The following is a 26,334-nucleotide window of genomic DNA, read 5'->3' as shown; positions in this document are numbered from 1 at the left end:
TGGTTGTAACACAAATATTTAGTATGCTTATTCACGACTGACTGGAGAACGAAACTCACTTAATGTTTGAAGACGAACAAGTTGGGTTTTTAGAAAAGGAAAGAGTTTCACAGATCAAATAACTGTGTTTAGACGTATTGAGCAGTAGTGTATGGAATTCAGACATCTCTTTCTGATGGCTGCTATTGGTTGCGAGGAAAGTTTTGAGTTTCCACAGACCAATGATATTTAAGATCTTACGTCATCAAGGCATCCTTGTTGAATATACACAGTCAACTGAAGTTATCCTTGAACAAAAGTGATGCCAAGTTGATGCTGATGGAGTGAATTAGCCCTAAACAGTCGATTGGTGTTATACAAAGAAGTGCTGTTTCTTATTTTTGTTTGCTTTCTCATAGATTTCATACTTAAAAAATGTGGTTGGAGATGGAGGACAAGATTTCGATTCGTATAATGATTGGAACTTTAGGCCGATGTGAGGTCATCATAAAGCTAGACTCATTAGATGTAAAAATAATTAACACTAATATTACAGCTACGGTGTTTTTGTTTCTTTACCCTTTAACTACAGATCTGCCTGCCAATTACTCCATATATTTCTTTTTGCATATTTTACATTTAAATCACCAACTCAATAGCTCTTTCATGACAGCAGGCTATGATTAGGCAACTCACATATTTTGCTCCAATGCGTCATTGACACAGACTCATAAAAAATTATTTAACCCATTGAAAACAGAACATTCGAAATTTAACATTTATTGTTATTAAATATCTACTAGTTTGTCCCGTCACAAGTAGCGAAATTCTGATGATTACTTTTATACACGATTATTTAAAATATGATCAGGTTTGCCAGATTGCACACTTTGTGGCCAAATTTTTTAAATTGGGCCATTTTTTGAACTCTATGGCCATGAAAAATAAGTTTAGCAATTCATGCAAATGCACTCCCGAAATGCTGTTACAAATGCACAGCAGCAAAACCCCTTACGACTCGACTGCAGAAAAAGAACAAGGCATTCAATATCTTGATGAAGTGCTGTCAATTTAACAGCTGTGTCTCCCTGTGAGTATTTTAAGTTTAATTTAAAGTATTTCTGATGACATGTCATCGAATATACAGGCATTTTGCGCACATTATTGGTATGTTAATTCAAACAATTCGATCATTTTACACCTTTGGCCATATATTTGGCCAGACACTTTTCCGAAGCTGCCAATTTTGACCACTTATTTTAAATTTTGGCCATATCCCTTTATATCAATCAGGCAACCCTGAACAAAACAATTTAAAGTGTCAAATAATGCCCTGGGGAGGTGTGCCACCCGCCGGCGCCGGCTGGCTGCCAACGCCCGGAGGATAAGCTTAAGCGTCTCCCTGAAAGGGGTACACAACCTTGAATGTCAAAGGGGACGAACTTCGCCGAAAAATTAACCCGGTTCTTTGATCTCGGAAAGAGGAAGCTGCCCCTGAACATAATGGTCCCGAAGAGGTATTTCATGAACAACCTCCCGGACTACGAAGGGGGCGATGTCAGTCCCGAAAAGGACAAGTTAAAGACCAATGCCCTGGCGCTGGTGAAGACCATCAGGGAACAGTGGCACAAGACTCCTCAGGTACGTGGGGTTCAGACCCTAAAATACCCACGGGATGCCCTTTTTTTGGGGGGAAAGACCCCTTCTTCACTGGGGTTTTAGAACGGGGCGGCATAGGCCCAGCGTTTACAGGCTGTAGGGTAAGTCTGTCATAGCTGAGGTCTGTTTTATATGCCTATTTATCAAGGCTAGACTGAGCTGGGGCGTAGATGGCAAGGTATAATTGGGATGGATGTATGAGGATACAAACATTACCCACATTTTAGGCTATTTTGACCTTTTACTCCACCTCTACGCCTATTCCTAAGTGTCGGCAGTGTATACAGTACAGGCCTATGTGACGCCACTTTTAGTGGCTATAAATCAATTGGTAGAACTAAATAATGGCTCCGCATCTGATATTACTTTGGAAATTTACTTTTCCTGTAATATTTTTTTGATTATCAAGAATTTACGGTTATTTTTTTGTCTATCGGCCGTAATTAACCTGTAATTAACCTCGGAAGTTATGGGGGACCTTTTGCTAAAAAGAGGGGTTTTCTTCACCAGGGGGCCAAGCCCCCCCCTGCTAAGTAACACAGCCTGCTAGGTTAGGTTAGGGTACGTTAGGTTAGTATGGCTCCTTTTATAATAGGTTACCTTGGTAAAAGTTCGTTTCCGGTCCGAACTCCAATTCCACTTGAGGGCTAGTACTGAACACGGCAAAACAGTGATTCATCTACGCTGTTTTGCATTGTTTAGCTTAGTACTAGCCCCTGGGGGTCAAATGATGTATTTCGCTGTGTTTAGTACTAGCCCCTGTGGGGTCAAATGTATTTCGCCTTTTTAGTATTAGCCCTGTGGGGTCAAATGTATTTTGCTGTGTTTAGTACTAGCCCCTGGGGGGGTTAAATGTAATATCGCTGTGTTTAGTACTAGCCCCTGTGGGGTCAAATGTATTTCGCCTTGTTTAGTATTAGCCCCGGGGGGTCAGATGTATTTTGCTGTGTTTAGTACTAGCCCCTGGGGGGGTTAAATGTGATATCACTTTGTTTAGTACTAGCCCCTGGGCCTCAAATGTATTTTGCAGTGTTTAGTACCAGCCCTTGGGTATCAAATGTATTTCGCTGTGTTTAGTGCTAGCCCCTGGCAGTCAAATGCATTTTGCCATATTTAGCCTAGTACTAGCCCCTGGGGGTCAAATGTATTTTGCCGTGTTTACAACTAGCCCCTGGGGTGTCAAATATATTTCGCTGTGTTTAGTACTATCCCTTTGGGGGCCCAAATGTCCCTAAATACATTTTGCAAAATTGAAACAGAAAAAAATCTTCAATTATTTACATATATTTTATTTTTTATTGTGATGAATATTAGTTTGCGAGAAATATTTACTTAAGTGAATTTTTTTGTTTTTATGAAGATTCGAAAGATATAATAAAAAAATCAGGGAGGGACGTTCGGACCGGAAACGAACTTTACCCGTTCCCTTGGCCAATCCCTTCTTGAACATATGGCTCAAACTCCACATTCTCAAAGGGTCCCCAACCATGTTGGGTAGAGATAGGAGGTTTATAATAATTGACCGACAATAAACAACGCTACCTCCGTCATCAGCGACGCTAAATGTACAGGAAAAATCAGTTTCCAAGGTAATAGTCTGTGCGGAGGTTTTGCTAAGATTTAGCTTTGTTTCTTATGACGATACAAACATTACTCAAAATTTAGGCTATTTTACCCTCCCACTCCACCTCTGGGCCGATTCCTCAGCGTCCATAACCTATACAGGCAGTCGCCGGTTTACAACAGGTCCGGCTTACAATGTTCCGAGGTTACGATGCTTTTCAAATATATTCATCAGAAATTATTTCCTGGTTTACAAAGCATGTCCCGAGGTTACGACGTGCGTACGCCGATCCGACGGAAGAAATATGGCTCCAAAATGGCAGAATAATCAAAATTTAAGGCTTTTTTGTATTAAAAACAGTTCACATCATTTTTAATACACCCAAAGCATTAAAAGTAAGGTTTTCTTGGGATTTTTGACGATTTTTCAGTTTACGACGATTGTCGTTTTACGACGATTGTCGTTTTACGACGCGGCGTAAAAATGGAACCCCCGTCGTCAGCCGGGGACTGCCTATATTGTGACGCTATTTTTAATGCCAATAAATCAAGCAGTTGATCAACCTTCATTTCTGCTTTGCAGAATGATGGGATCAAGCGGTTTTGTTGTTTAATGTTACTTGGGCGGGGTGGAGGGTTTCCAGGGAGGGCAACCCCCCCCCCTCCCCGCCAAGCCAGGTCAGGCCACAGCGCCCTAAGTAAGGTTAGGAAGGTAGGGTCTGGTTAGGTTAGGCAAAGGTTAGGTTTGTTTTTATCTGCGGAACTTGTTCCCATCATTCCACACTCACCCCCCTCTTCCTTTCTCGCTGTCCATCCCCTCTAACTGTTACTTCGCGATGCATCTGGGGTTTTTGTCCGAGTTCCATTATTAGGTCTTTTTACTTCATTAACTTTATTTTCTGGATCTGCTCTTATGTAGTTTGAGCATCAAAAGTCGCATTCACAGTGAAGTTTTTAGTCATGCAGTAACATTCTTTGCCATTCATAAGTAATTCATCGGATATTGAAATGTAAAGGAGAGGACTGCATGAAGATGTTGTTTGTTAATGTAATTTTTTTGACTAAACAGTATAAAAAAGGCTATATAAGTAAAAAAAAAAAAAAAACAAACACATTGTATCCTAATTATTGTGGAATCCTGTTCTTCGAAGCCAGGATCTGAGAGAACTCACAGTGTAAGTTTCAGGTATAAAGGTACAAGTGTAAAGTTTCTTCGAATTCACCCAATTGTTTTTCCTCTAGACCCCTCAGCATTAGTCAGTATTGTTAGTGGAACTTAAGTAGAGTACCGTAATTAGGTTTTGCATGTCCGTAAATTTTGCAGGATGTATTTGAACGTGCCGTATTAATTTTTTCCTTTCTTCCACAGAACTGTGATGGTGGCCTGTATGTAGGCATATCAGGCGCAGCGTACATGCTTTATCGCCTGTCAAAATCCCCCCACTTCGCTCAAGAGAAAGATCTGCTTCTTCAGGAGGCCGTGGCATATCTCAATTTAGCACTGGAATATGCAAACTCAGTGAAGAAGCACGGTCAGCTGGTTGACAGAGCTGCCTTTATTTTGGGAAACACAGGCACTTACGCTGTTGCCGCCGTGGTTCATAAAGCGCTAGGTAATTACTGGGTCTTTGTTTTTGTACATGCAACTTACCCGTCAGATATATACTTAGCTATAGTCTCCGACGTTCCCGACAGAATTTCAAAACTCGCGGCACACGCACAGGTAGGTCAGGTGATCAACCATACCCGCCGCTGGGTGGCGGGAATAGGAACCATTCCCGTTTTCTAATCAGATTTTCTCTGTCGCTGGTTCCGGCAACATCTGTTGTTGGTTCCTCCTGCTTTGATTTTCGTTTTCTCGCTTGCTGAGGATCTGTTTGGCCTGATTTTGGTGACGTATTGGATCTTTGGTTTGGCATACGCTATTGTGGACTGTTTTTTGGATTTGCTTTTGGATTGTTCATTAAGATGTCTGACGTTAATGTTTCGCCTGTGTTCCGTGTGTGTGCTAGGCAAGAATGTAAGGTGAGGTTGCCGAAAGCTTCGGTAGACCCTCACACTGTATGTATGAGGTGTAGGGGGAATGATTGTTCTTCGGACAATAGGTGCAAGGAGTGTGAGAAATTGTCTGATCAAGAATGGAAGGTTTTGTCTTCTTATCTGAAGAAGCTTGAAAAGGATAGAGTTAGGAAGGCTTCCTCCAGAAGCTCGAGTAGGTCTCGCTCTGCTGAGCACGATTTAGAGATTAACCCAGTAGACTCTCCTAATCCTTTGGTTTCAGCCCCTTCTCCCTTCATCGAACCTGTGGATTCGTCCTCTGAAATGGCTGCGATGAAAGCGGAACTTCTTCGTATGAAATCGCAACTGCGTGCGATGAAGGAAGGTAAGAGTGACAGTGATATGTGCAGTGTCCCCAGTGTAGTGGAGGGGCGTCTGATCGGCTCCGCATTGCTCCTAGGCCTAGACCTCTTCCAAACTCCCAGGACCAGTGGAGGAGGAATGTCGAAAGCCGCAGGGAGGATGTAGAGCATCCCCAACGATCAGGCGTCCCTTCGGCAGATCCTGTAGTTGCGTCCCAGGCTGCCTTGGATCGCCATAGAAAAGGCATCCTGAAAAAGTGTTTCTCGTCGTCTGACGCGTCTTCTCCGAGACGTGGTTGAGTTCGGCTGAGGAGTCGCGCCCTCTGAAGAGATCCTGGAAGGCTCTAGAGTAGAGCTTTTGGACTCGAGCCCTGAGCGCTTCCCGGAGGATTCTCCTATTGTCAGGAAGAGAGCTCGTAGATCCCCTCCTCCTCTCCAGCAGGGGTGAAGGATTGACGAAGAAGATTTTGATCGGCCTCCAGGAGCAGTTATCGGCGCTTGTTGGATCTCTTGCTAAGGACTCCTCTTCTCGTAGGAAGGATGACTTTCTTCCTGTCAAGAGTTCCAGGAAGCTCGTCTTCAACTCGTCGCTCTTCTCCTGCCAAGCTTCCTTCTTCTAGCAAGTTTTCTTCGTCTCGTAGACGCTCTTCGCCGAACAGGCGCCAGTCTCCCAGCAGGCGCACTTCTTCCAGGCGCTCGTCATCGGAGAGAAGCGCCTCTCCTTCCAGGCGCACTTTGCCTCACTGTACTTCTCCTTTGGGCAGGCGCCGTCGTCTTCCAAGCTCCTCCTTCCGGCAGACGCCGCTCCTCCTACCAAGCGCCCTCGTTTTAGGGCCTCCTCTCCTGGAAGGCTCTCATCAGTGGACAGGACCCCTCTCCTGTCAGGCGCCCGTCCGGTCAGGTCAGCGCCATTCTCCTGGTAGGCGCTCTTCGTTGGACAGGAGTGCTTCTCCTTCCAGGCTCGCTTCGCCTGATAGGCGCTTCTTCTCTTAAGCCTTCCTCTCCGCCTGCTGCTTTGGAGGAAGTTTCAGAAGAGGATTCTCCTAAGGACGCTGGAGTTTCGGATTACAAACGGTTGGCTTCGGTTCTGATTCAGGAGTTTGGAGATTCTCTTTGTCATGCTGCCCCTCCTTCTCCGGGATCTTTGTGGGACAGCACCAAGTCAACTAGACCCTCTTCGTTCGTCAAGATGCGCCCTACGATTTCGATGAGGAAGGCCTTTAAAGGAGTCGGGGAGTGGATGCAATCTAAGAAGGATGCAAGCAAGACGGTTTTCTCTTTCCCTCCTTTGAAACTTTTGGGAAAATCAGGAATGTGGTATGAGACCAAGGAGCCTATGGGGTTGGGGCTCCCCACATCAGCTGACGCAGATTTCTCTAATCTGGTTGACTCCTCCAGGAGACTTTCCCTTTCTTCAGCGAAGGCGACTTGGGGAATGAGTGAAATGGACCATCTCCTCAAGGGTCTTTTTAGAGTTGTGGAGGTCTTCAACTTTATGGATTGGTCTCTTGGAGCTTTGGCCAACAGGACTCGGGATCCCGAATTCCTGTGTATGGATGACTTCGTGAGTGTTTTGTCTTGCTTGGACAAAGCAGTGAGGGACGGTTCCGCGGAAGTCGCTGCCTTATTCGGAGCTGCTATTCTGAAGAAGAGGTCAGTATTCAGCTCTTTCCTCACGAAGTCTGTGTCTCCTCTTCAGAGATCCTCTCTTCTGTTTGCTCCATTTTCTCCTCACCTTTTTCCTCAAAATTTGGTGAAGGAGATTTCTCGCTCGTTATCTGAAAAGGCGACACAGGACCTTTTGGCCCAGTCATCGAAGAGGGTCAGACCTGCCGTCCCTTTTCGCCAAGAAGGAGAAGGCCCTTTCAGGAGCCCTTTCGAGGTGGTCCTTCGTCCAGATCCTCCTTCAGGAGCAAAAGACCAGAGAGAAGAGGAAGGTCTTCCTCTCGTCCTATCAGAAGGACCAAATGAAAACGAGTACTCCAGACGACAGTGGGTGCCAGACTGCTACAATTCGCCGAGGTCTGGGCACAGAGAGGGGCGGACGACTGGTCCCTCTCCATTTTAAGAAGAGGCTACCTTATCCCCTTCAGGGAAAGTCCTCCTTTAACATCAACTCCCAGGAGTTATCCGCCAGCTACAGGGATCCCATCAAGAACCAGGCTCTTTTTCTAGCAGTGGAACAAATGTTAGAAAATGAAGCAATAGAACTGGTTCAAGACCTCCATTCCCCGGGTTTTACAACCGTCTTTTTCTGGTTCCAAATCCTCGGGGGTTGGAGACCGGTTCTGGATGTAAGCGCCTGAATTTCTTCGTAATCAAGACGAAATTCAAAATGGAGACTACCTCTTCGGTTCTTGCAGCTCTTCGTCCAGGGATTGGATGGTCTCCCTGGACCTGCAGGACGCTTACTTCCACATTCCCATTCATCCTCGTCAAGAAAGTTCCTGAGGTTCGTGATTCGGGAAAAGTTTTTCAATTCAGGTCCCTGTGCTTCGGTCTTTCGACGGCCCCACAAGTGTTCACGGGCATCTTAAGGAATGTGGCACGCTGGCTTCACTTAGAGGGAGTGAGGATATCAATGTATCTCGACGATTGGCTGATTCGAGCTCAATCAAAGGACAGTTGTCTGGAGTTCTTGTCGATCACCCTAAATATGACACAGTCCCTTGGACTATTAGTAAACCTACAGAAATCCCAGGTTGTTCCGCAGCAGAGCATTGTTTACCTGGGGATTCTGATGGATTCTCGGGATTTTCTAGCCTTTCCATCCCAAGAGAGAATAGATCGCTGCATAGAAAAGGTGACAGTTTTTCTAAGGAGAAAACATTGTTCGGCGAGGGAGTGGATGAGTCTGCTGGGGACCATTTCCTCGCTGGAACAGTTCGTCTCCTTGGGAAAACTTCATCTGAGACCTCTTCAGTTTTACCTAAAGGAGAGATGGGACCAGAAGTCTCAGGACTTAGCAACTTTGTTCCAAATTTCGGACAAGATAAAAGAGGATCTCAACTGGTGGTTAGACCCTCGAAAATTATGCAAAGGACTGTCTCTTCAGTTATTGAGCCCTACCTAGTGTTGTTCTCAGACGCCTCGGAGTCGGGATGGGGGGCAACACTAGGGTCGAGAGAAGTGTCAGGCACCTGGGAGGGAGACCAGGTGAACTGGCACATCAACAAGAAAGAGCTATCAGCAGTACATTTGGCTCTCATCAAGTTCGAGTTCCTTGTCTCAGGACAAGTAGTCCAAGTGAACTCAGACAACACTACTGCCCTGGCTTATATAAGAAAACAGGGAGGAACACACTCCTTCTCCCTTTACGAAACGGCAAAAACGTTGCTGTTATGGGCTCAGGAGAGGAGGATCAGACTCCTCACCAGATTTGTACAGGGAGAGAGGAATGTGAGGGCCGACCTTCTCAGCAGGAAGGATCAGGTCCTTCCCACAGAGTGGACTCTCCATTCAGAAGTCTGCGAAAGACTGTGGAACCTGTGGGGAAGGCCGAATATCGACCTTTTTGCAACCCACTGGAATGCAAGGCTAGAAAACTACTGCTCTCCGATATCGGACCCGAGAGCGGTTGCAGTAGACAGTCTTCTCCTAGATTGGACAGGATTAGACGGGTATGCTTTTCCCCCATTCAAGATCCTGGGAGAAGTGGTAAGAAAGTTTGCGTCGTCGGAAGGCGCGAGACTGACCCTGGTAGCTCCGTTTTGGCCAGCTCAAGATTGGTTCACAGAGGTACTGGAATGGATAGTAGATTTTCCAAGATCGCTTCCACACAGGAACGATCTTCTCAAACAGCCCCACTTCAACAGATTCCACAAGAATCTCCCCGCTCTCAGTCTAACTGCCTTCAGACTATCGAAGGTCTGGTCAGAGCGAAGGGTTTTTCGCACAAAGCTGCGAAGGCTATTGCAAGAGCCAGGAGATCCTCAACCCTTCGCGTCTACCAGTCGAAGTGGGAGGTCTTTAGAAGATGGTGCAGGACCAATAAGATATCCTCTTCCAGTACCTCTGTGACTAACATTGCTGATTTCCTTATCTTCCTGAGGGAACATTGCAACCTCGCTGTATCCACAATTAAAGGATACAGGAGTATGTTATCTTCAGTTTTCAGACACAGAGATCTGAATATCTCGGAAAACAGAGACCTTCATGACCTTATAAGGTCTTTTGAAACGTCAAAATTCATGACTTGAAACCTCCCAGTTGGAATCTAGACATAGTCTTGAAATTCTTAATGTCTAAAAAATTTGAACCTCCTCATCAAGCTTCCTTCAGGGATCTCACCAGGAAGTCACTTTTCCTCTTTGCCCTTGCCTCAGCTAAGAGAATAAGTGAAATACAAGCCTTAGACGGCAAAGTTGGTTTTAAGGAAGGTTCGGCTATATGCTCCTTTAAACCATTCTTCCTAGCGAAGAATGAGAATCCTTCTAAACCGTGGCCAAGAACCTTTGAATTAAAAGGTCTTTCTTCTGTGACGGGACATGAGTTGAGAGGACTCTATGCCCTGTCAGGAGCCTTAAATTCTACTTAGAAAAGAAGAAATTACTGGGAGGATCGGTTGAAAGTCTTTGGTGCTCTGTCAGGAATCCTTCACGAGCGATCTCAAAGAATGCGCTGTCCTTTTTTATTAAGGACGTCATCAAGGAAGCGCATATCTCGTGTGAAGATGAGCACTTTAAGCTCCTTAGAGTGAAAGCACACGAAGTGAGAGCCATTGCTACATCCTTGGCTTTTCACAAGACGTTGTCTCTCCAGTCTATTATAGAGGCAACCTATTGAGGTGTAATTCAACGTTCGCATCTCATTACTTACGAGATATTAGAGTAACGTATGATAAGTGCTTCTCTCTAGGAGCTTACGTATCTGCGGATTCGGTGCTGGGACAGGGAGCTGAATCCAATCCTATTTAGTTTAGTCAATTCAGTTGTTTTTAAGGCTTGGTGGTGTGTGTTTTTTATGGTTGGTTGAAAGAGGGTGATGGAATTATGCTTCCCCTTTCAATTCTTATCACTAACAAGGTTAGGATTGGTCAGGTGGTCGGGATTGGTTGTCATGTTCCTTGTATTTTGTATGGACACCTAGCTCTGTCATGTAAGAGGGATAGCCCCGTTGATACGATTCAGGTGTAGGCTCGGTCATGTAAGTGGGTCAGCCCCTTTGACACGATCCGCTATAGGCTCGGCCATGTTAGTGGGTCATCCCCATTGGCACGATCCAGAAGGGGCTGTCAGTCACAGGTCACATCCTCGCTGAAGCTCCTGAGGCAAGCAGACTCATAGACAGTATCCATGAAGTCTTCTGCCCAATCAGGTAAGAACCATGGTTTTTGTTTATCCTACAACATATGTTGTTTCCCGTTTTTAGTTATTTTCTGTCTCTTGCCCTCCTCCAAGGGTGCCATTCAGCTAAGTATATATCTGACGGGTAAGTTGCATGTACAAAAATGATATTTTTATGATAAAATAAAGTTTTGTACATACTTACCCGGCAGATATATACGATTGATGGCCCGCCCAGCCTCCCCTCAGGAGACAGGTGGAAGAGAAAATCTGATTAGAAAACGGGAATGGTTCCTATTCCGCCACCCAGCGGCGGGTATGGTTGATCACCTGACCTACCTGTGCGTGTGTGCGCGAGTTTTGAAATTCTGTCGGGAACGTCGGAGACTATAGCTAAGTATATATCTGCCGGGTAAGTATGTACAAAACTTTATTTTATCATAAAAATATCATTTTACACTGGTCTTTGTAATATACCTCATTTGAGATATTGACATATGGTTCTTGAGTTCTGTCATTTTAAAAGTAACAGTGTGACAAAAACATCTTTAAATATTTGTCATTAATTTATAATGTGTGCAACTGTAGAAAATCAAGTGCAGTGTTCACATATGTTTTACACAAATCCTATCAGTTTGTGCATGTTTCACACTGCCATTTGTAATACATATTGTATTTGAGATTAAGACACCAAGGTCTTGATTTCTGTAAGGTTAAAAGTAACTGTGAAATTAATGCCTTACAAGTATTTGCTTCATTTGTGCATAATTTACGTTCCTGCGGAATAACACTCACATTTGTTGTAATACAAATCCAGTCAATTTATGCAGGCCTAATTCTGCAGTCCAGCGACTCCCAACACACACCACAGAAACTGAGGAATACTTCATTAGCCAGGAAAAGGCTCAAAACCAGGTTTTGATAGACCTACGGTGACTCCGCACATATTTTTTCTGCCTGACTTGTGTTCTAGATGCCGTTATTACTTGAGGGTCTTGCAGCATTCTTTCAGCCCCTAGCTTCAACCACTTTCATTCATTTCACTGTACTCCATTCATACTCTATCTTCCATTTTACTTTCTACCCTTCCCTGACAATTGTTTCATAGCGTATCTGTGAGGTTGTCCTCCTGTTGCACTTTTAAAACTTTTTACTCCTCTCAATTTCCTTTAATCTTCTCTGCCGGGATTGCAGTTCATCTTCAAAGCCAGTAGTGGGAGCTATGGTGGCCTTGTCAACCACCAGATAATGTTTGGAATAAGAGTTATCAATGTATTGATGTCTCAAGGGCAGCAATATTCCTTAGAACTAGCCTTTGGATTCCAGGGGTTAGTTGATTGGTTGTTGGAGTGGCACTCTGCATTCTGTCTGCTTTGCCCATCAAGAAGATTGGATTGGGGTGATTATGTTTACATAATGCTCTTAGTCCCATCCAGCGGGTTCAGCTTACACCTGAACCTTGACAATCGTGTTGGTGCCATACCTTCAGGGTAGGGTAGGGTAGGGAGCAGGCATTTGGGAGGAAGCTCTCACTGGTGTCATTGTGGGGAGATGGAATGCATGAGAGGCTAATGGCTTCTCCTTTATATTTTCAGACTTATTTTTCTTCTCATTTATGTTCGCATGCACCCTGCTCTGACAACCTCTGCGTGGACATGGACATGGCTAGGAAACCTTCAAGTGTAATTATACAGGAATCTTATGCCTCAGCAATCTCGTATGATAAGTGTTTGGCCTTTAATCTAGAAAGTCTTAATTGTGACATTTTTAATGTGTACATTGACATCGTAAAGTTTTGTGGCCAAGAACCTAAGGTATCATCTCAAGGTCGGGGAAAACTGACAATAGAATCTGCGTCACCAGAAGAAAGTGAAAAGGAGGAGTTGGAGTTGACTGCTCCATACATGCTTTTGGGAATCACTCCAAAAGAAATGATATTTGTACCCCAGCCAATGGTATATTCAATAGAGAAACTTGCAGCAGAATTAAAAGATTAAGGTGTGATTAGAATTGAAAGAATGAAGAAGATTAATGGTGCCCCAATTCTGCTTCCAAATTGGATTATTACATTCAATTCCACTGCTTACTTAATGTAATAAAAACAGCATGGTTATGTTTTAAGGTTAAGCAGTATTTCCCAAGACCAAGGAGATTTTTTTATCGTAAAGAATATGGTCACATGTCAGGATCTTTTAGGGAGGAAATATAAAAAAAGCCTGCCACTTGTGTCAAGTGTAGTGAACCAGTGCATGGTGAAAGTTATAGAAACCCAAAATATGTATACTTTTGTGCAGATAACTATCCATCCTCTTCACAAAATTGTGATGTGTACATCATGGAAAAAAGAAATACAGGCATTAAGTGTAATTGAAGACATCACATTTGCAGAGGCTAAAAGCAAAATATTAAGCAGGTTTTTTGACTAGGAATATCATTTTCTAGTATAGCTGCTAACCAAAGGAGAAATGTAAAGGCTACCAGAAATGCTTACTGTCATAATGCAAAGGAAACATCGCTGGCGACCTGTACTCCTGCCCCTTTAGCAGCTGCGCCAGTTGTTGCCAGTGCTTCTGCCTCTTTAGAGGCCATGCCAGAAATGCCTGGCATTCCCACCTCTCCGGAGGCTGCACCAGTTGTACTGGGTGTGTCTGCCTCTGTGGAGGCTACACCAGTTCTGACTGGCGTCCTTGCTTTTTTGGAGGCTGCATCAATTGTATCTGGTGTTTCTGTATCTCTGGAGCCTGCTCTAGTTCTGACTGGGGCTCCTGAAGATTCTGGGGATGCACCAACTGTGCCTGACACTTCCACATCTCTCCAGGCAGCACCAGTTTTGTCTGGTGCCCAACACCCATGATACGAGGGAGGCTGTGCCAGTTCAATATACTTTCAGATACTCTTCCAGTGAACTCAGGCCCAGCATTGCTCAACAACCTCTTTGGCTTACTCATCCACACTCTCATATCCCTTCTTTAACACAACCCAATTGTAGTGCACCCCCACTCATACACTGCAAATGCAACACATACTCCCCTTTCACACTCTGCTTGATACACTACGGGTTTCTCCCTTCATAATGCACACATACAATCACATCATACAAACAACTTACAACCAACAGTACTTCTTGCACTGGAAGTACAACAGGTTCGCACATAGCTTTCAGCTCTCTTAAGTTTGCTTTTGGGCTTCTTACGCAATTCTGTCATCACCTCTGTTCTCAAGTCGTCTACAGTTGCTGGAACTCTTCATCTCCAAATCATCACTTTCCAGATCTTTCAGTCCATTCAAAACACTCTCAGACATCAAATCACCATCCCCCTAACTCTCTTTCAACACAAGCAATCCCTTTGGCAAATACTTCAATACTCTCTTCCATACCACCTTTCTCACTCCCAGGTACTCTTGACATCTTATCAGCTGTCACATTCCTTCCTCCAGGTACATACTCAATTGCAAAATCAAACTCACTGAAGTCCTCCATGGTACGTGCTAATCTGCCATCCACATTTCTTCACACGATGCAAATAAACCAATGGCTGGTCCATTTTTTCACAAAACCTCACCCCCCCCCAAAAAAAATTGCAAAGCTTTCAAACAAAAGCTCAGTGCAGCAAACTCTCTCTCATTCATCAAATATTTCTGCTCTGCCTTACTAATTAAGCTCTTTCTGGGCTTTGAAGTGGATGTCAGCCAAGCCTTGAGGGGCAGCTATGCCATCTATATCAAGAAAATATACATCCCAATCTGTTTGGATCTCTCTTCATCCTCTAGGAAGGACCAGGAGTCTTACCAGCCATTGGACCTCTACCCAAAGGGTAGATAATGAGAGGGAAGGTGAATGCTGAGGCTGGCATTCCTCCTTTCCCATTCTCATGAGTTGTAGGATGCCTGTCATGACATTAAGTGATTCGGCAGTTACAAGGGTTAGAGCCCTGTATAATCTGTCCTTCCTTTAAGCAGCATCATCCATCCTGTCTCTACAATTGATCCTGTTCCCAGTCTCTTGTCCGGTATTGGGGCAGCCTGAAATTTAATGCATTTTCTCCATTTTGTGACAGTCAGAAAAGTTTATTTAGTGTTTAGGATCCATGACCGTCTGAATGACTACTTAGCTATGCTGGCAATGTCAGTAGTTTTAGGACTTACTTTCCTTGGTAGACCTCTGTGGGTGGTTCTTGAATCTAGAGAGCCTAGACCTCTACATAAGCTTGAAAGTTATCCAGCAACATCTCAGATGGAGAAGTTTGTCTCAGGAAGCAACAGAACCAACTTCTAAACCTTGTGGAAAGTCAACGCTAAACATTTACTAGGCTAAGTAGAACTCATTGTGTGGCTAGTGCATTGGGAGCAATGTGAATCAAGGCCTTATCACTGATCTGCAGATATCATACTTCCTCTTGTACTTTTGATGATCAGGGAATGAACCTTTCTTTGTGAGCTTAGTTGAGGTGGCTTTGCCAACATTCTGAATGACAAGTTCCTAGGGTAACCAGTAAGACTTCAAGATGGGATCTTTCGTTGTACTTAAGAAGGTTTAGCTCCTGCAATTTCATAATCATGGCAAGTTAGTAACATGCATGCATTCTTGACCCTTATAGGTTTCCCTCTGATGCAGAATTAGTCAAAAAAGATTCAAACAGAAAATCAAGACCAATCTGTGTTGTTTCTCATTATTCCATTACCTCCAATCCATGCCCAGAACACGGATGACCACCTTTTTCTTGTTGGCTTACACCGTTAACCTTTGCACAGCCAAAGACTCCAGAGAGGGTATGTTTAGAATTATCCAGTCTACAATACAAATTTGTAATCACATAATGGCACAATATTATGATATATATATGAGGAAGGTACCAGTGTCAGGTTAGTGTTTATAAATCAAAAGCCTATCCACTTCCATCTTTTTAAAGAATGTAGATGATACTCCAGTTTATTGAAGGTAACCCTGTGGTCTTTACATTGATCATTGTTGTGATTGATACTAATGCTGTAGGTTTTAGCTCCATAATAGACACCACGCTAAGATAGTGCTCAGTTGCAACCTCATTAGTTTTAATGCTCAGCGTTTTGTCCTAGTCACAGCTCCCAGACCTGTTGAGTAATGGAGCATTTTGCTTATTTCAAGCTGTAAACATCATAAATCTCATAGTGAATAGTCTAGGGCTGTAACAGCTGTATTCTGCCCCACCTTAATTGAGACGCCGAAACTACAGATAACGGATGTTTTTGTGAATCAAATGTAATTTTATTAAAAGTGTTTAATTTTCTCATACAAACTCATTATTAATACAAATTTACCCATCTCCCTGCTGCATTTCCTCCTTTGAAAATTTATGTCGGAGCGTATCATGAGAAACAAAATTGGCATGAAAGTACTGTAATATGTTTGTATGGAGTAATTTATTTTGATTTAAAAAATTTAACTATTGTGAGATTTCATATGTTGCAGGTAATAATGGTAAAAGCCAAGAATACCTTTCCGAATTTGCACATATTGCTGCTGTTATTACTCCTGTGAACTGGCTCTCTTGTGGAGGAGATGAATTACTTGTTGGTCGTGCAGGCTACCTGACCGGTCTCCTCTGGTTGCGTTCAGAACTTGAATGTGAGGTATAGTACAGTGGAAACTTCTTTAGTTGTCTTGTGACCCGAAGAAAGTAATATCAGATCTCACTATAGATTTACCAGTGATTGCTGTGAAAAGGTATGCAGTTGTCCTTCGAGCTTTGTTGAGGTTAGAGGCACCAGCTCCCCGTGAAAATTTAAAATCTGCAAATCTCTCTTGACCCTCCCATATCTTGAGTCCTAATATTATACCATTTATTGTTGGCCATAAATTTTACTGACATTTTACTTAAACAGTTGAACTTTTTCCAAGTGTCCAGTACAGAACAGTGTTAAGTGTAGAGTAAGAGAGAGAGAAACCCATGCACTGTAACTGTAATGTAAAACTGTATTATATGTACAGTAGTTTAATTCTGTATTATACATAAGTTATTAAAGTTCAGAACAATACCAGTTGAATACTGTACTGTATTAAAAATATCAGTTGTCTTTTCATGCATAACGATATCCTATTACCTATCCACTTCCACTTAGTCTATCACTGGGAAAATATTAAACAACAATGATGATGATGAAAATGATGCAACATAAACATCCTAATACAGTGAACCCCCCCGTATTCGCGGGGGATGCGTCCTACACACACCCCCCCCCCATGAATAGGTCAAATCCGCGAATGCTTAAAACCCCTCTAAAAACACTTAGAACTGCCCATTTTGATAGCTTATACCAAGAAAAACCCTGTAAAAATGCTTATATCTGAGTATTTTAATAGTTTTATCACAAAAAGTGCATTTATTCATGAAAATTATATGAAAATACAGTAATCAGTGAATATTTCTTATTGAAAAATTCAGCGAATGGGCGAATTTTCCGCGAAAAATGGCTAGATATGTTCCACAGAGAAACCCGCGAATGCGTGAGTCCGCGAACCATGAGAACACGAATACGGGGGGTTTACGGTACTACAGTTTTTACCCTACAACAATTACATTTCCACATAAATGGAAGTTTCGGCAAATGCTGCACGAAAGTTAGGTATTGTTCGTAAGACCTCATATATTTATAACACTGATAAAATCAGTGCTACTTGTTTTAGGTCATTTGTACTTCCTTTACTAGAATACGTTTCTTTGGTGTGGTTGTCTGCTTCTGCCAGAGATTTATCTCTTCTAGATACAGTGGTTCGTGGTGGTAGGTTTCTATTTCCTAGTACTAGTAGTAGTTATGACTTGGACCATCGACAGGTGGTCTCTTTGTCACTTTTTCACAAGTTATATTTCAACAGAGATCTTTCACATTCACAATTGATCCCTGATCCCCCTTTATCTGCTGAGAGCTGCCAGATTCACTGAACAGCAGCACAACTTGCAGTAAATGTGCCTCGCTGTCAAACTTTTGTTCCAGAGGTCCTTTATTTCTTGCACTGTTCGACTGTGGAACAGCCTCCCAGAGGATGTTGTGCAGTTGGAACTTCAGAAGTTCGAGTGAAGATGCAATGCATTACTACCCTGGTACTATTCTCTTTGCATTTTAATACATTTTTATCTTTATAACTTTATTGATTTATTACTTCCTCTTACTTCCTCCTAATGAACACCATATTCTTTGGAAGCTTGAATTTCAAGTCATTGGCCTCTGTGGGCTTGTTCCATATGAATAGGTTTCGCCTGCTGAATAATAATAAAAACATACACACAATAGACAAATGTTTATTAAATGTGATGCTTTATTATAATGTACATCTACTGTATTCCGTAAGTGAAAGTGGAGCCTCTGTGATGGCAGGAAATGAAGAGGTAGAGGGGGTGGAAGGAGGGTCTAGGCTTCTAGATTTAATCTTCAGGAAATAGTGATATCCAATTGACTTTCTTCCTTTTTCATTTCTTTAAAAATTTATGCATGTGGTGCGCTTACTTCTGCCACTTTCTTCACTTTTTAGGCATTTATCATTGATGGGTCCATTCATCTTCAAACACTTCCCCACTCACCTTCTGTGCCATAGTCACAATTTCCTTCATTGTATTTTTTATGAGTTCTGTGGTAAATCCTGTCGTCAAAATTTTCCAAGCATGGTTCTTTCAGTGATATTTATGGCGTCAGCAACTGCATAAACTTTCCACATTGGTATCATGTTTTCTTTAATGGGATCATCTGCCTTAACCGAATTCTCTTTGAGACATTGTTGGGGGTGAGTAGACAAATATGACACCTACAGTATTGAATTCATGGGAGTCTATGTGACCATGGCCATTGTCTAGTATCAGTAAGACTGTAAAAGTCAATCCTTACTGCAAGGTGCCTTCTGATTTCTGGGACGAAGCACCAATGAAACCACTCGAGGAATAGTATTCTAGTAGTCCACGAAGAAATACTTGTTTACTTAATTTTTTAAACAAGTCATTTATGTTTAGGTTTGACTCGTATGTATTTCAGGTTTTGGAGGAGTCATCGGTCAACGCAATTTTGGATGCTATGGTGCAGTCAGGTCAGCAGTATTCCAGTGCGCGTAAAAGTCCGATTCCACTGATGTATCAATATTACAAAACAGAATACCTTGGAGCTGCTCATGGCTTAGCAGGCATACTTCTGATGATGTTGAGGTAACTTCTATTGTTTTCTTATTTTGTTACTTGTGTATGGTATGTTATTTAAATTTTGGTAAAACGTAATTACTTTTGGTGGGTAAGAGGATTCCTGTTTTACCTTTTTAAATTTTTATATTATCACACTGTCAATGTTGAATCAGTTATTGAAATCTTAAAAGTGCAATTAATTGTGTAAAATTTATATTTTAGTATGGAAGACAAAATCTTTGGAAACCTTTCGAGTTTGTAAGTGTATCATCTCAATGGTCTGGTTAAAATAAATAATAATATTAACAGGATTCAACAGATCACTGTGTTCTAAAGAGAGGCATTATTCACGACAGAAAATTTTACTGCTTTCTAGCGTAATGCAACCAACAACTGAAAGAAAGTATACATACTGAATACTAGTCTGTAGAGTAAATATTCTCAAACAATTAAGCCATAGTTCTAATGTTTTACACCATTAATGTGTGTAACACTTTATTTATGACTAACAGTGCTGATAGGTCTAACTTAATTTGCCACTTAGAATTTTGAAGGATCAAAGTTGAAATAGGTACTGTATTCTTAAAAGTCGCACATGCAAACCTCTCAAAGTTTCTCCCGAGAGCTGCCAATATTTTCAGGTATATCCATTACCTTTTGGGACCTTTTGCCTTAAGATCACCCATTCTGTAGGAAAGTGATGTCTCGATTGGTATAAGTAAGGATCCAAAAAGTATTCAGTACAGTGTTCATTTTGTCTTATCATGGGTTGGAAGAAAGCCTGAATGCGTCACGAGGTTCCAGCTGGGTCTCCGACCCGCTTCCACTTCATCTGCATATCAGATGCCACAGAATCCTGGCATATATATATGATTTTAGTGTCATTTGTTCTCGACTTTGTGTGAGGACCCAAAGAACTAGTAGCCAGGAGTTTCCTACAAGATCCTTCTCTGCTCTTTCCTTGTCTTCTGTCACCAGCAAGGGACATCTCTATAGCTCTGTATATGAACCAAGGACAAATACTCCTTAAGTAACACCTCCATACTGTTCCTCTCCACAGAAAAAGGGAGAATCAGCTCTTTAAAATTAGGTCTGTTTTTGACCTACAAAATTGTGACAGTTTACAGGTAAGAGTATAGTGCACACTGTTCCTGTAACTTTTTTTAACAAAAATAGTCAAGCTTGTAAACAGGTAGTCAAAGCAGGCCGTGTTACCTATGTGGGAGAGGGTTTTAGACTTCTTATTCTCCCCAGTGATGTTTTCGTTGCACTTGTTACTTAAAGAAGCCACCTGGAATTCTAAAGTCATCATTGGCTCCTCTGGTCGCCACCACCTCTTTTTCTCCGATTCATCTTTAGTTAGGGTCGTTGTCTTTAATGAGCCACCTCCAACAGTTTCTCTACTAGCATTACTCATTTTATAATTGGTCTTGGCAAATGTTGTATGAACTGATGCCCTTTCTGACTCCAACCTTCCCAAATTTTCCAGGCTTGGGACTGGCACCAAGTTTAGTTGGCTTGTTCCTGCCCTTCACATTTTTCCCTCCCAGTGGCTAGTTTTGGCTCCATTATCCACCATTTACAGGGATAGCACTTCCGGCATCTGAGTCCTCTATTCTCATCAGGGGCTCTTAAGCTTCATCCTCACTCCTTAACTGTGATTCGGGCTAATTGCGATTAATGAGTTGTGTAACAAACTGTGTTTTTAAAATAAAGCTTTACTCAAACCCTTTAAACATAATCTTCTTTGCCCTCTTCCCTTCACTTCACTTTTGCAGATGAGGTTTTGGGACAATAGTGAGAGATGTTGCAATTGGACAATAGACTGTGGGCGGGGCATGCTTGTTGAAATTTTTCTTCTTTCAATGCTTCAAGTGGTGTAACAGTGTTATACACGGAATAAGACTAATGTTGATTACAGTACAGTAATTGGTTTATGTTAAAACTTGCTTATCCTCAAAACATTGTATTTTAAAGTGAATAAAGCATCCAACTGTGTTGGATGTAACTTATTAATGAATTAATCACCCACAACCATAACTTTTTTTACCATAATTTTCTTTGAGGTGATTGTTTAATATATATGAAGCCTTTTTTAAATTTTTCATTGAATAAGTATTCAGTAAAACTTGGATTTCCTTATTCATGGAGATAAATTGAAAGGTTTTAGTGTTACCTTACAAATAAGTACTTTAAGATATGTGAATCTTATTTGTTTGCACAAGAAGAATCTCATTTTAGAGGGTGTAATTTATGGAACAAACTTTTTCTAGTTTCCCATCTTGGCTGGAGAGCAGGCCACAAGCTAATGATTTGTTGAGGAAAAGTGTAGATGCACTTTTAACCTTGCAAACTTCATCTGGCAACTTTCCTTGCGCTATGGATGAACTTGACGGTAGTCGTCCGCCCGAGGAAGAACTGGTTCACTGGTGCCATGGTGCTCCAGGTAGGTTCTTGTTTTATTCCCATTTTTTTTTTTTCATTCAAAAGGTTGCAAGTTTGTGCAAGTTTGTGCATACAATGTATATTTGCTACTTTGCTTTATAGAAAAAATAATGAATTCGCTTGTGCACCAGATAGTTTGTTTGTGGAAGACCAATACCAGTAAGTGCTGAAAACTCTCTTTAGCACCAACTAAACCATTCAGGTTAAATTTCTATATTAATGATGTGTATCAGATTGAAAAGTATTAACTTCCAACATATATGTTTTTATATTTACAACCCTCGTGCTGTAGCTGGATTTTAATTAGATCAAATTTCATGTTTCAGGTACAATATATCTCTTAGCAAAAGCCTACATGATATATAAGGACAAGAAATATTTAGATTCTTGTCTGAAATGTGGTGAAATCACATGGCATAAAGGACTGTTGAGAAAGGGCCCAGGTGAGTGATGATTTTTGTATTTCTGTTGTTCCTCAGAAGATATTTGTCTTGTGCATGCATATTTCTTCTATAAATAAAGAAAAAACTGTGCTTGAGTGTACCCTCAAGCAAGGAAATTCAAACCTAATACTGTAATGCCAAAAGCTCTTAGAGAACCTAATGCTTCAGCAATCATTGGTTATATGGTCAGCGCCCATTTTTAATGCTTGTAGTTGCAGTGCCCAAAATGAACCAAAAACCACAAATAATAGTTGGCAGTTAATTACACAACATATTGAAAGGAGGGCATGTAGAGTGAACCCAACTGCTAAAAAACCAGAGGTATTGATCGATTAAACATTAGTCCTTGGCCTTTCAAGATTTGCCAGATATCACTTTTATGTATATTTGCTTTTTTTCCAAAATGTGATTTCAGTCACTTGACATGTCCATAAGCCAAAGACTTAACAGGTAAAAAACTGGTGGCAAAAAAAGATTTCCTTAAATTTCAAGTCATGTATGCAATTATCCTTTTGTTTATATGCACACAATTTTAATTAACTCGGGTATATAACATTTTTTAACTGTAGATATATCACTGTGAATGCACAGGATGGCTCAAGATCAGCTCAGTATTAAACATCTTACTGCTTTTTCAGCCATAGTTACTGTATTTACACACGTTCCCTCAAAAATTTCTCTTCTTGAACAACATAGTGCAGCACAGGACACCATTCTCAAGGGCTTGTCCCATTTTCCAGTTTGATAGAAAAATTCAGCATTGACGGTGCTATACTTACCAGGATATTCATGGAAGTCCTTACACCACTTTTATATACTCCCCCCCCCCTTTTTTTTTTATTCCAAAATGGACTTACAATTAGTTTAGACCTCATTAAAATTTCTAGGATTTCATTTAGCATTCTTGCATCTGTGTGCACTGTCTTGCACATAACCATTTTTGTCCAGTCATGATCACTTCATCATCCCTTATATTTAAAGCTAACACAGCATAATACATGATTTCTAGTAAGTTGTTAGGAAGTTATTATTAATTTTTCATATACAGTATTTCCTGTAAAATTAGTATACATAATTTACTTGTTCTTCTATCACCTCCACAATTTTTTCAGCCCCCCTGCTGGATCATTTTAATACTAACCTCTCTGAAAGAAAGGCCACCTGGAAGATAATCAAATAAAACAATATGGTATGTCCAGTCTGCCATAAACAAAACAGGTGATGGGTTTATTATAGGGGAGTTACAGATAATAGGAGTAAAAACATATTTTGTAATAACTAGACATTTTCTACAAAAAATTGAACTCCTTTTTGGAGTATTTAAGAAAACTCTTCTCAGTTTTCCCAGCTGTGAATTACTTCCAAGATTCAAGAGTTTTAAATGGTTGATCTAGTATTAAACTTATTATCTTCGTTAAACGGCAGACTTTACAAAGTACTGAATCTAAAAGTAACTTATTGAACTATGAAACCCACCAAAGATTTGAGATTTTCTGAATTTTAACATTTTATTTTATAAAGCCGTGCCTCAATAAAGCAGTCTGTCTTTAAATTGATCACAATTGGATGTCCCATTTATATCTATGTAGATACTTTTTTCCTGATTTTAACCAACAGCTGATAATCAAAGCTTGCTCACAGGTTTCCTGAGAAGATTTTCAGTTTTACCAATCATTTACTGTTAACCTTTTAGCCAGTAGTTTAGATAAATGTGAAACAATGGTTTATGTGCAATCTAAGTGTTGTTTATTATTAAACACGTAGTTTATTTTTGGAGCAGGTAAAAGAAAATATTAATAAAAGAGCAGTTAGGGAATTCATTATAATTTCTTATTATTAAACTATATTATGATCTTTTAGGGATTTGTCATGGAGTCGCAGGCAGTGGCTACGTTTTTCTAACTCTTTACCGACTCACGGGAGACAAAATGCATCTTCACCGAGCTCTGCAATTCTCCGATTTCCTTTATTCCAAGGAATTTGTGAAAGCTCGGACACCCGACAGCCCCTACAGTTTGTATGAAGGTCTATCTGGCACTGTATGTTTTATTGCAGATCTCGTGGATCCACAGCATTCTTCGTTCCCGCTTTTCAATATTTTTTAAAGGTGCCCTTCCTTTTATTTATGTGAATCTGACTATATGTAAGAAGGGCAGTTTTTGTACCATAAAAGTCTCAGTTAGCCAAGTAAGTTACTCTTTTGATATTGCAATATTTTTCCCTGCAAATGTGATCCATATAGAATTGAATTAAAATTATACATTACAAATGAAATGACACATAATTGCACTTAAGACTTAGTACCCCACATGCTTTGTTTAAAGCCCCTAACAGCTGCTTATTTGTTACAGTCATAGAATATTCGAGATACCAGCAGCATACCTGCATATCCTCTATAGTTTTCATCCAATTTATTTTCCTCTAATTTAGACTAGACACAGCTGTAGCATAATTCTGGTTTTATATAATTTTGTGTTCATATAAATGTGACGATGTCAATTTTTGCTTATTGTAACCTTGTTTCATTGTCAAATTCAAACCTAACTTATTAGTTCACTTTGTCTGTGAATTCAGTATACTGTAATTAATTTTGCCATTGCCACGTAAAGTGTGAATCTTTGTTGCTTTTCGGAGATACATGGCTTCCTGCAGCATAATACTTTAGCAAAAAAGTATAAACAACCTTATATTAAATATCTATGACATTCCTGATTAAGGTGACTATATGCCTATTGGCTATCTTCTCTTACTTTTATTCAAATATACCAAATTCTAAAGTAACTTGTATTTTTCTAGCATACGAACCTACGTTTTCATAGATTGGAGTTACTCGAGCTTTGTCTGTCACTGAATCATCTCTAAAAACGAAATCCTATCGAGTAAGCCTACAGTTGCCCGTGACCTGAGCCATCCGTCTTCCCCTTCCAGTATGTGAACCAGTCCATCTGCAGCTACGCTATGCTCCATAGTTAGAAGAGGTCAGGGTGGAGGCTTGAGGAGTTGTCACCAGGCTGAAGCAAAGAGCCCTAAACTAATACTGTACAGTACATCATGTCTTGGGAGACAAACTGTATATAATTCCTGTAGGATGTATGTAAAGGTTTGTGCAGGTACACACCCTGTCGACCCATCAACACCATAAAGCCCCTTTCCCTGATCAACACCAGTACTGACTGAGGCATCTCCATTGTGAGCATCTGGTGGAGGAGGAGGTTGAGCACTGATAGATCTGGTCTCCACCTGCTGGAGGCTTTCTCTACTGGAAAAAGGTGGGTGTAGAAACCTGGGGTGTTGTCCTCCACTATCTCTGTTACCACCACCTGGAGGATAGTAGTTATCTTGTTGTAGGCCTCTCCCCTTAAGCAAGTCATTCTTGTAGGAGAGGAGTTCAGGATTGAGGAGATTTAATCTGCCCAAAGTGGTGTGTGTATCCCTTATGCTGAACTCCCATCCACTCCCCTGCCTTGTAGTGCTGCTGGACCGAAGCTCTTGTTCCCTGACACCTGTCTAACCAGGAGAAGGCTCTCTACGTCCTTTCCAACATCATCTCCAGATTTGTGGCCTCATTGCTGTTAAGGTCAACCGTCTTGGGAAGAGTGAAGGATTCCTCTGGCAGGTAATACTTGACATGTCGGGGAGGGGGCAGAAGCAACTTATCCGACCTGGCAGATGCCAGATAACCTTCCGCCCCTGCTACCAGGTCACTTATAGCTCCTTCACTGTACCCTGTATCAGCAGCAACCAGGGGAGATAGACTGACTGCATCGTCTGTGGTGGAGTTTCCTTCTGCTCCAGGTATGAGAGGCCAGGGTTGTGTGCCCTTGGGGGTGGTGTTCGTTGGATCTAAGAGTCCCAGCTTCTGTCGGATCTGGGGGACAAACTCCATGAAGCCCTTCTCTTCTGTTGGTATCTCATGCTCGTGTTTCCCTCAGGTGTCATCTCTCCTCAACTCCAGTAGACGCTGCTACTTTACTGGGTTCTGGAGCAGAGTAGTCCTTGTCTCTGATTTGCTGGGTGGTTCTCCATGAGAAGCTGTTGTAGGGATAATAGACATTCCCTGACACTGCTTTCCTGTCCCAATGAGCACTGAACATTACGTCGGAAAGTGGAACAGGATGTTGCTCTGTCCCTTTGATCTCTGTCCAACCCACTTCTTGAGTGGGAGCAGGGATTAGGATGTTGCTCTGTCCCTTTGATCTCTGTCCAACCCACTTCTTGAGTGGGAGCAGGGATTATGTCTGGCAGAATGTCAGGAGGATTACTACAGTACAGTGCCAACACCGACCCCTCTCCACTGACCTGTCACTGCTGTGGAGCACTCCTCCCCCTCGGGTGGCTCCCTCTCTCAGCTCTGCTGCACATCGCTCACTGCAAATGCACTACTCACGACAGGTACGTAACCCTTCTCTTTGTGATAAAGGGCCAGAAAGATACATGGGGCACTCAAAACTACACACTG

The 26,334-nt window shown here is 41.7% G+C and overlaps 1 protein-coding gene across 1 annotated transcript; it reads left to right on the top strand.

The window, feature by feature from the left end:
* The first annotated feature begins 1,309 nt into the window (after positions 1-1,309).
* LOC136843950 (lanC-like protein 3) lies at positions 1,310-24,656 on the top strand. Its single transcript, XM_067112947.1, has 7 exons — positions 1,310-1,620; positions 4,571-4,814; positions 16,296-16,456; positions 18,848-19,014; positions 21,261-21,433; positions 21,759-21,875; positions 23,736-24,656. The coding sequence occupies exons 1-7, from the start codon at positions 1,405-1,407 to the stop codon at positions 23,978-23,980; spliced, it is 1,323 nt and encodes a 440-aa protein (XP_066969048.1). The 5' UTR covers positions 1,310-1,404; the 3' UTR covers positions 23,981-24,656.
* The last annotated feature ends 1,678 nt before the right edge of the window (positions 24,657-26,334 follow it).

Source organism: Macrobrachium rosenbergii, chromosome 12 (assembly GCF_040412425.1).
Source record: "Macrobrachium rosenbergii isolate ZJJX-2024 chromosome 12, ASM4041242v1, whole genome shotgun sequence".
NCBI lineage: Eukaryota > Metazoa > Arthropoda > Malacostraca > Decapoda > Palaemonidae > Macrobrachium > Macrobrachium rosenbergii.
The sequence above is the reverse complement of the archived record's forward strand: the minus strand, read 5'-3'. Positions and strand labels throughout refer to the sequence as shown.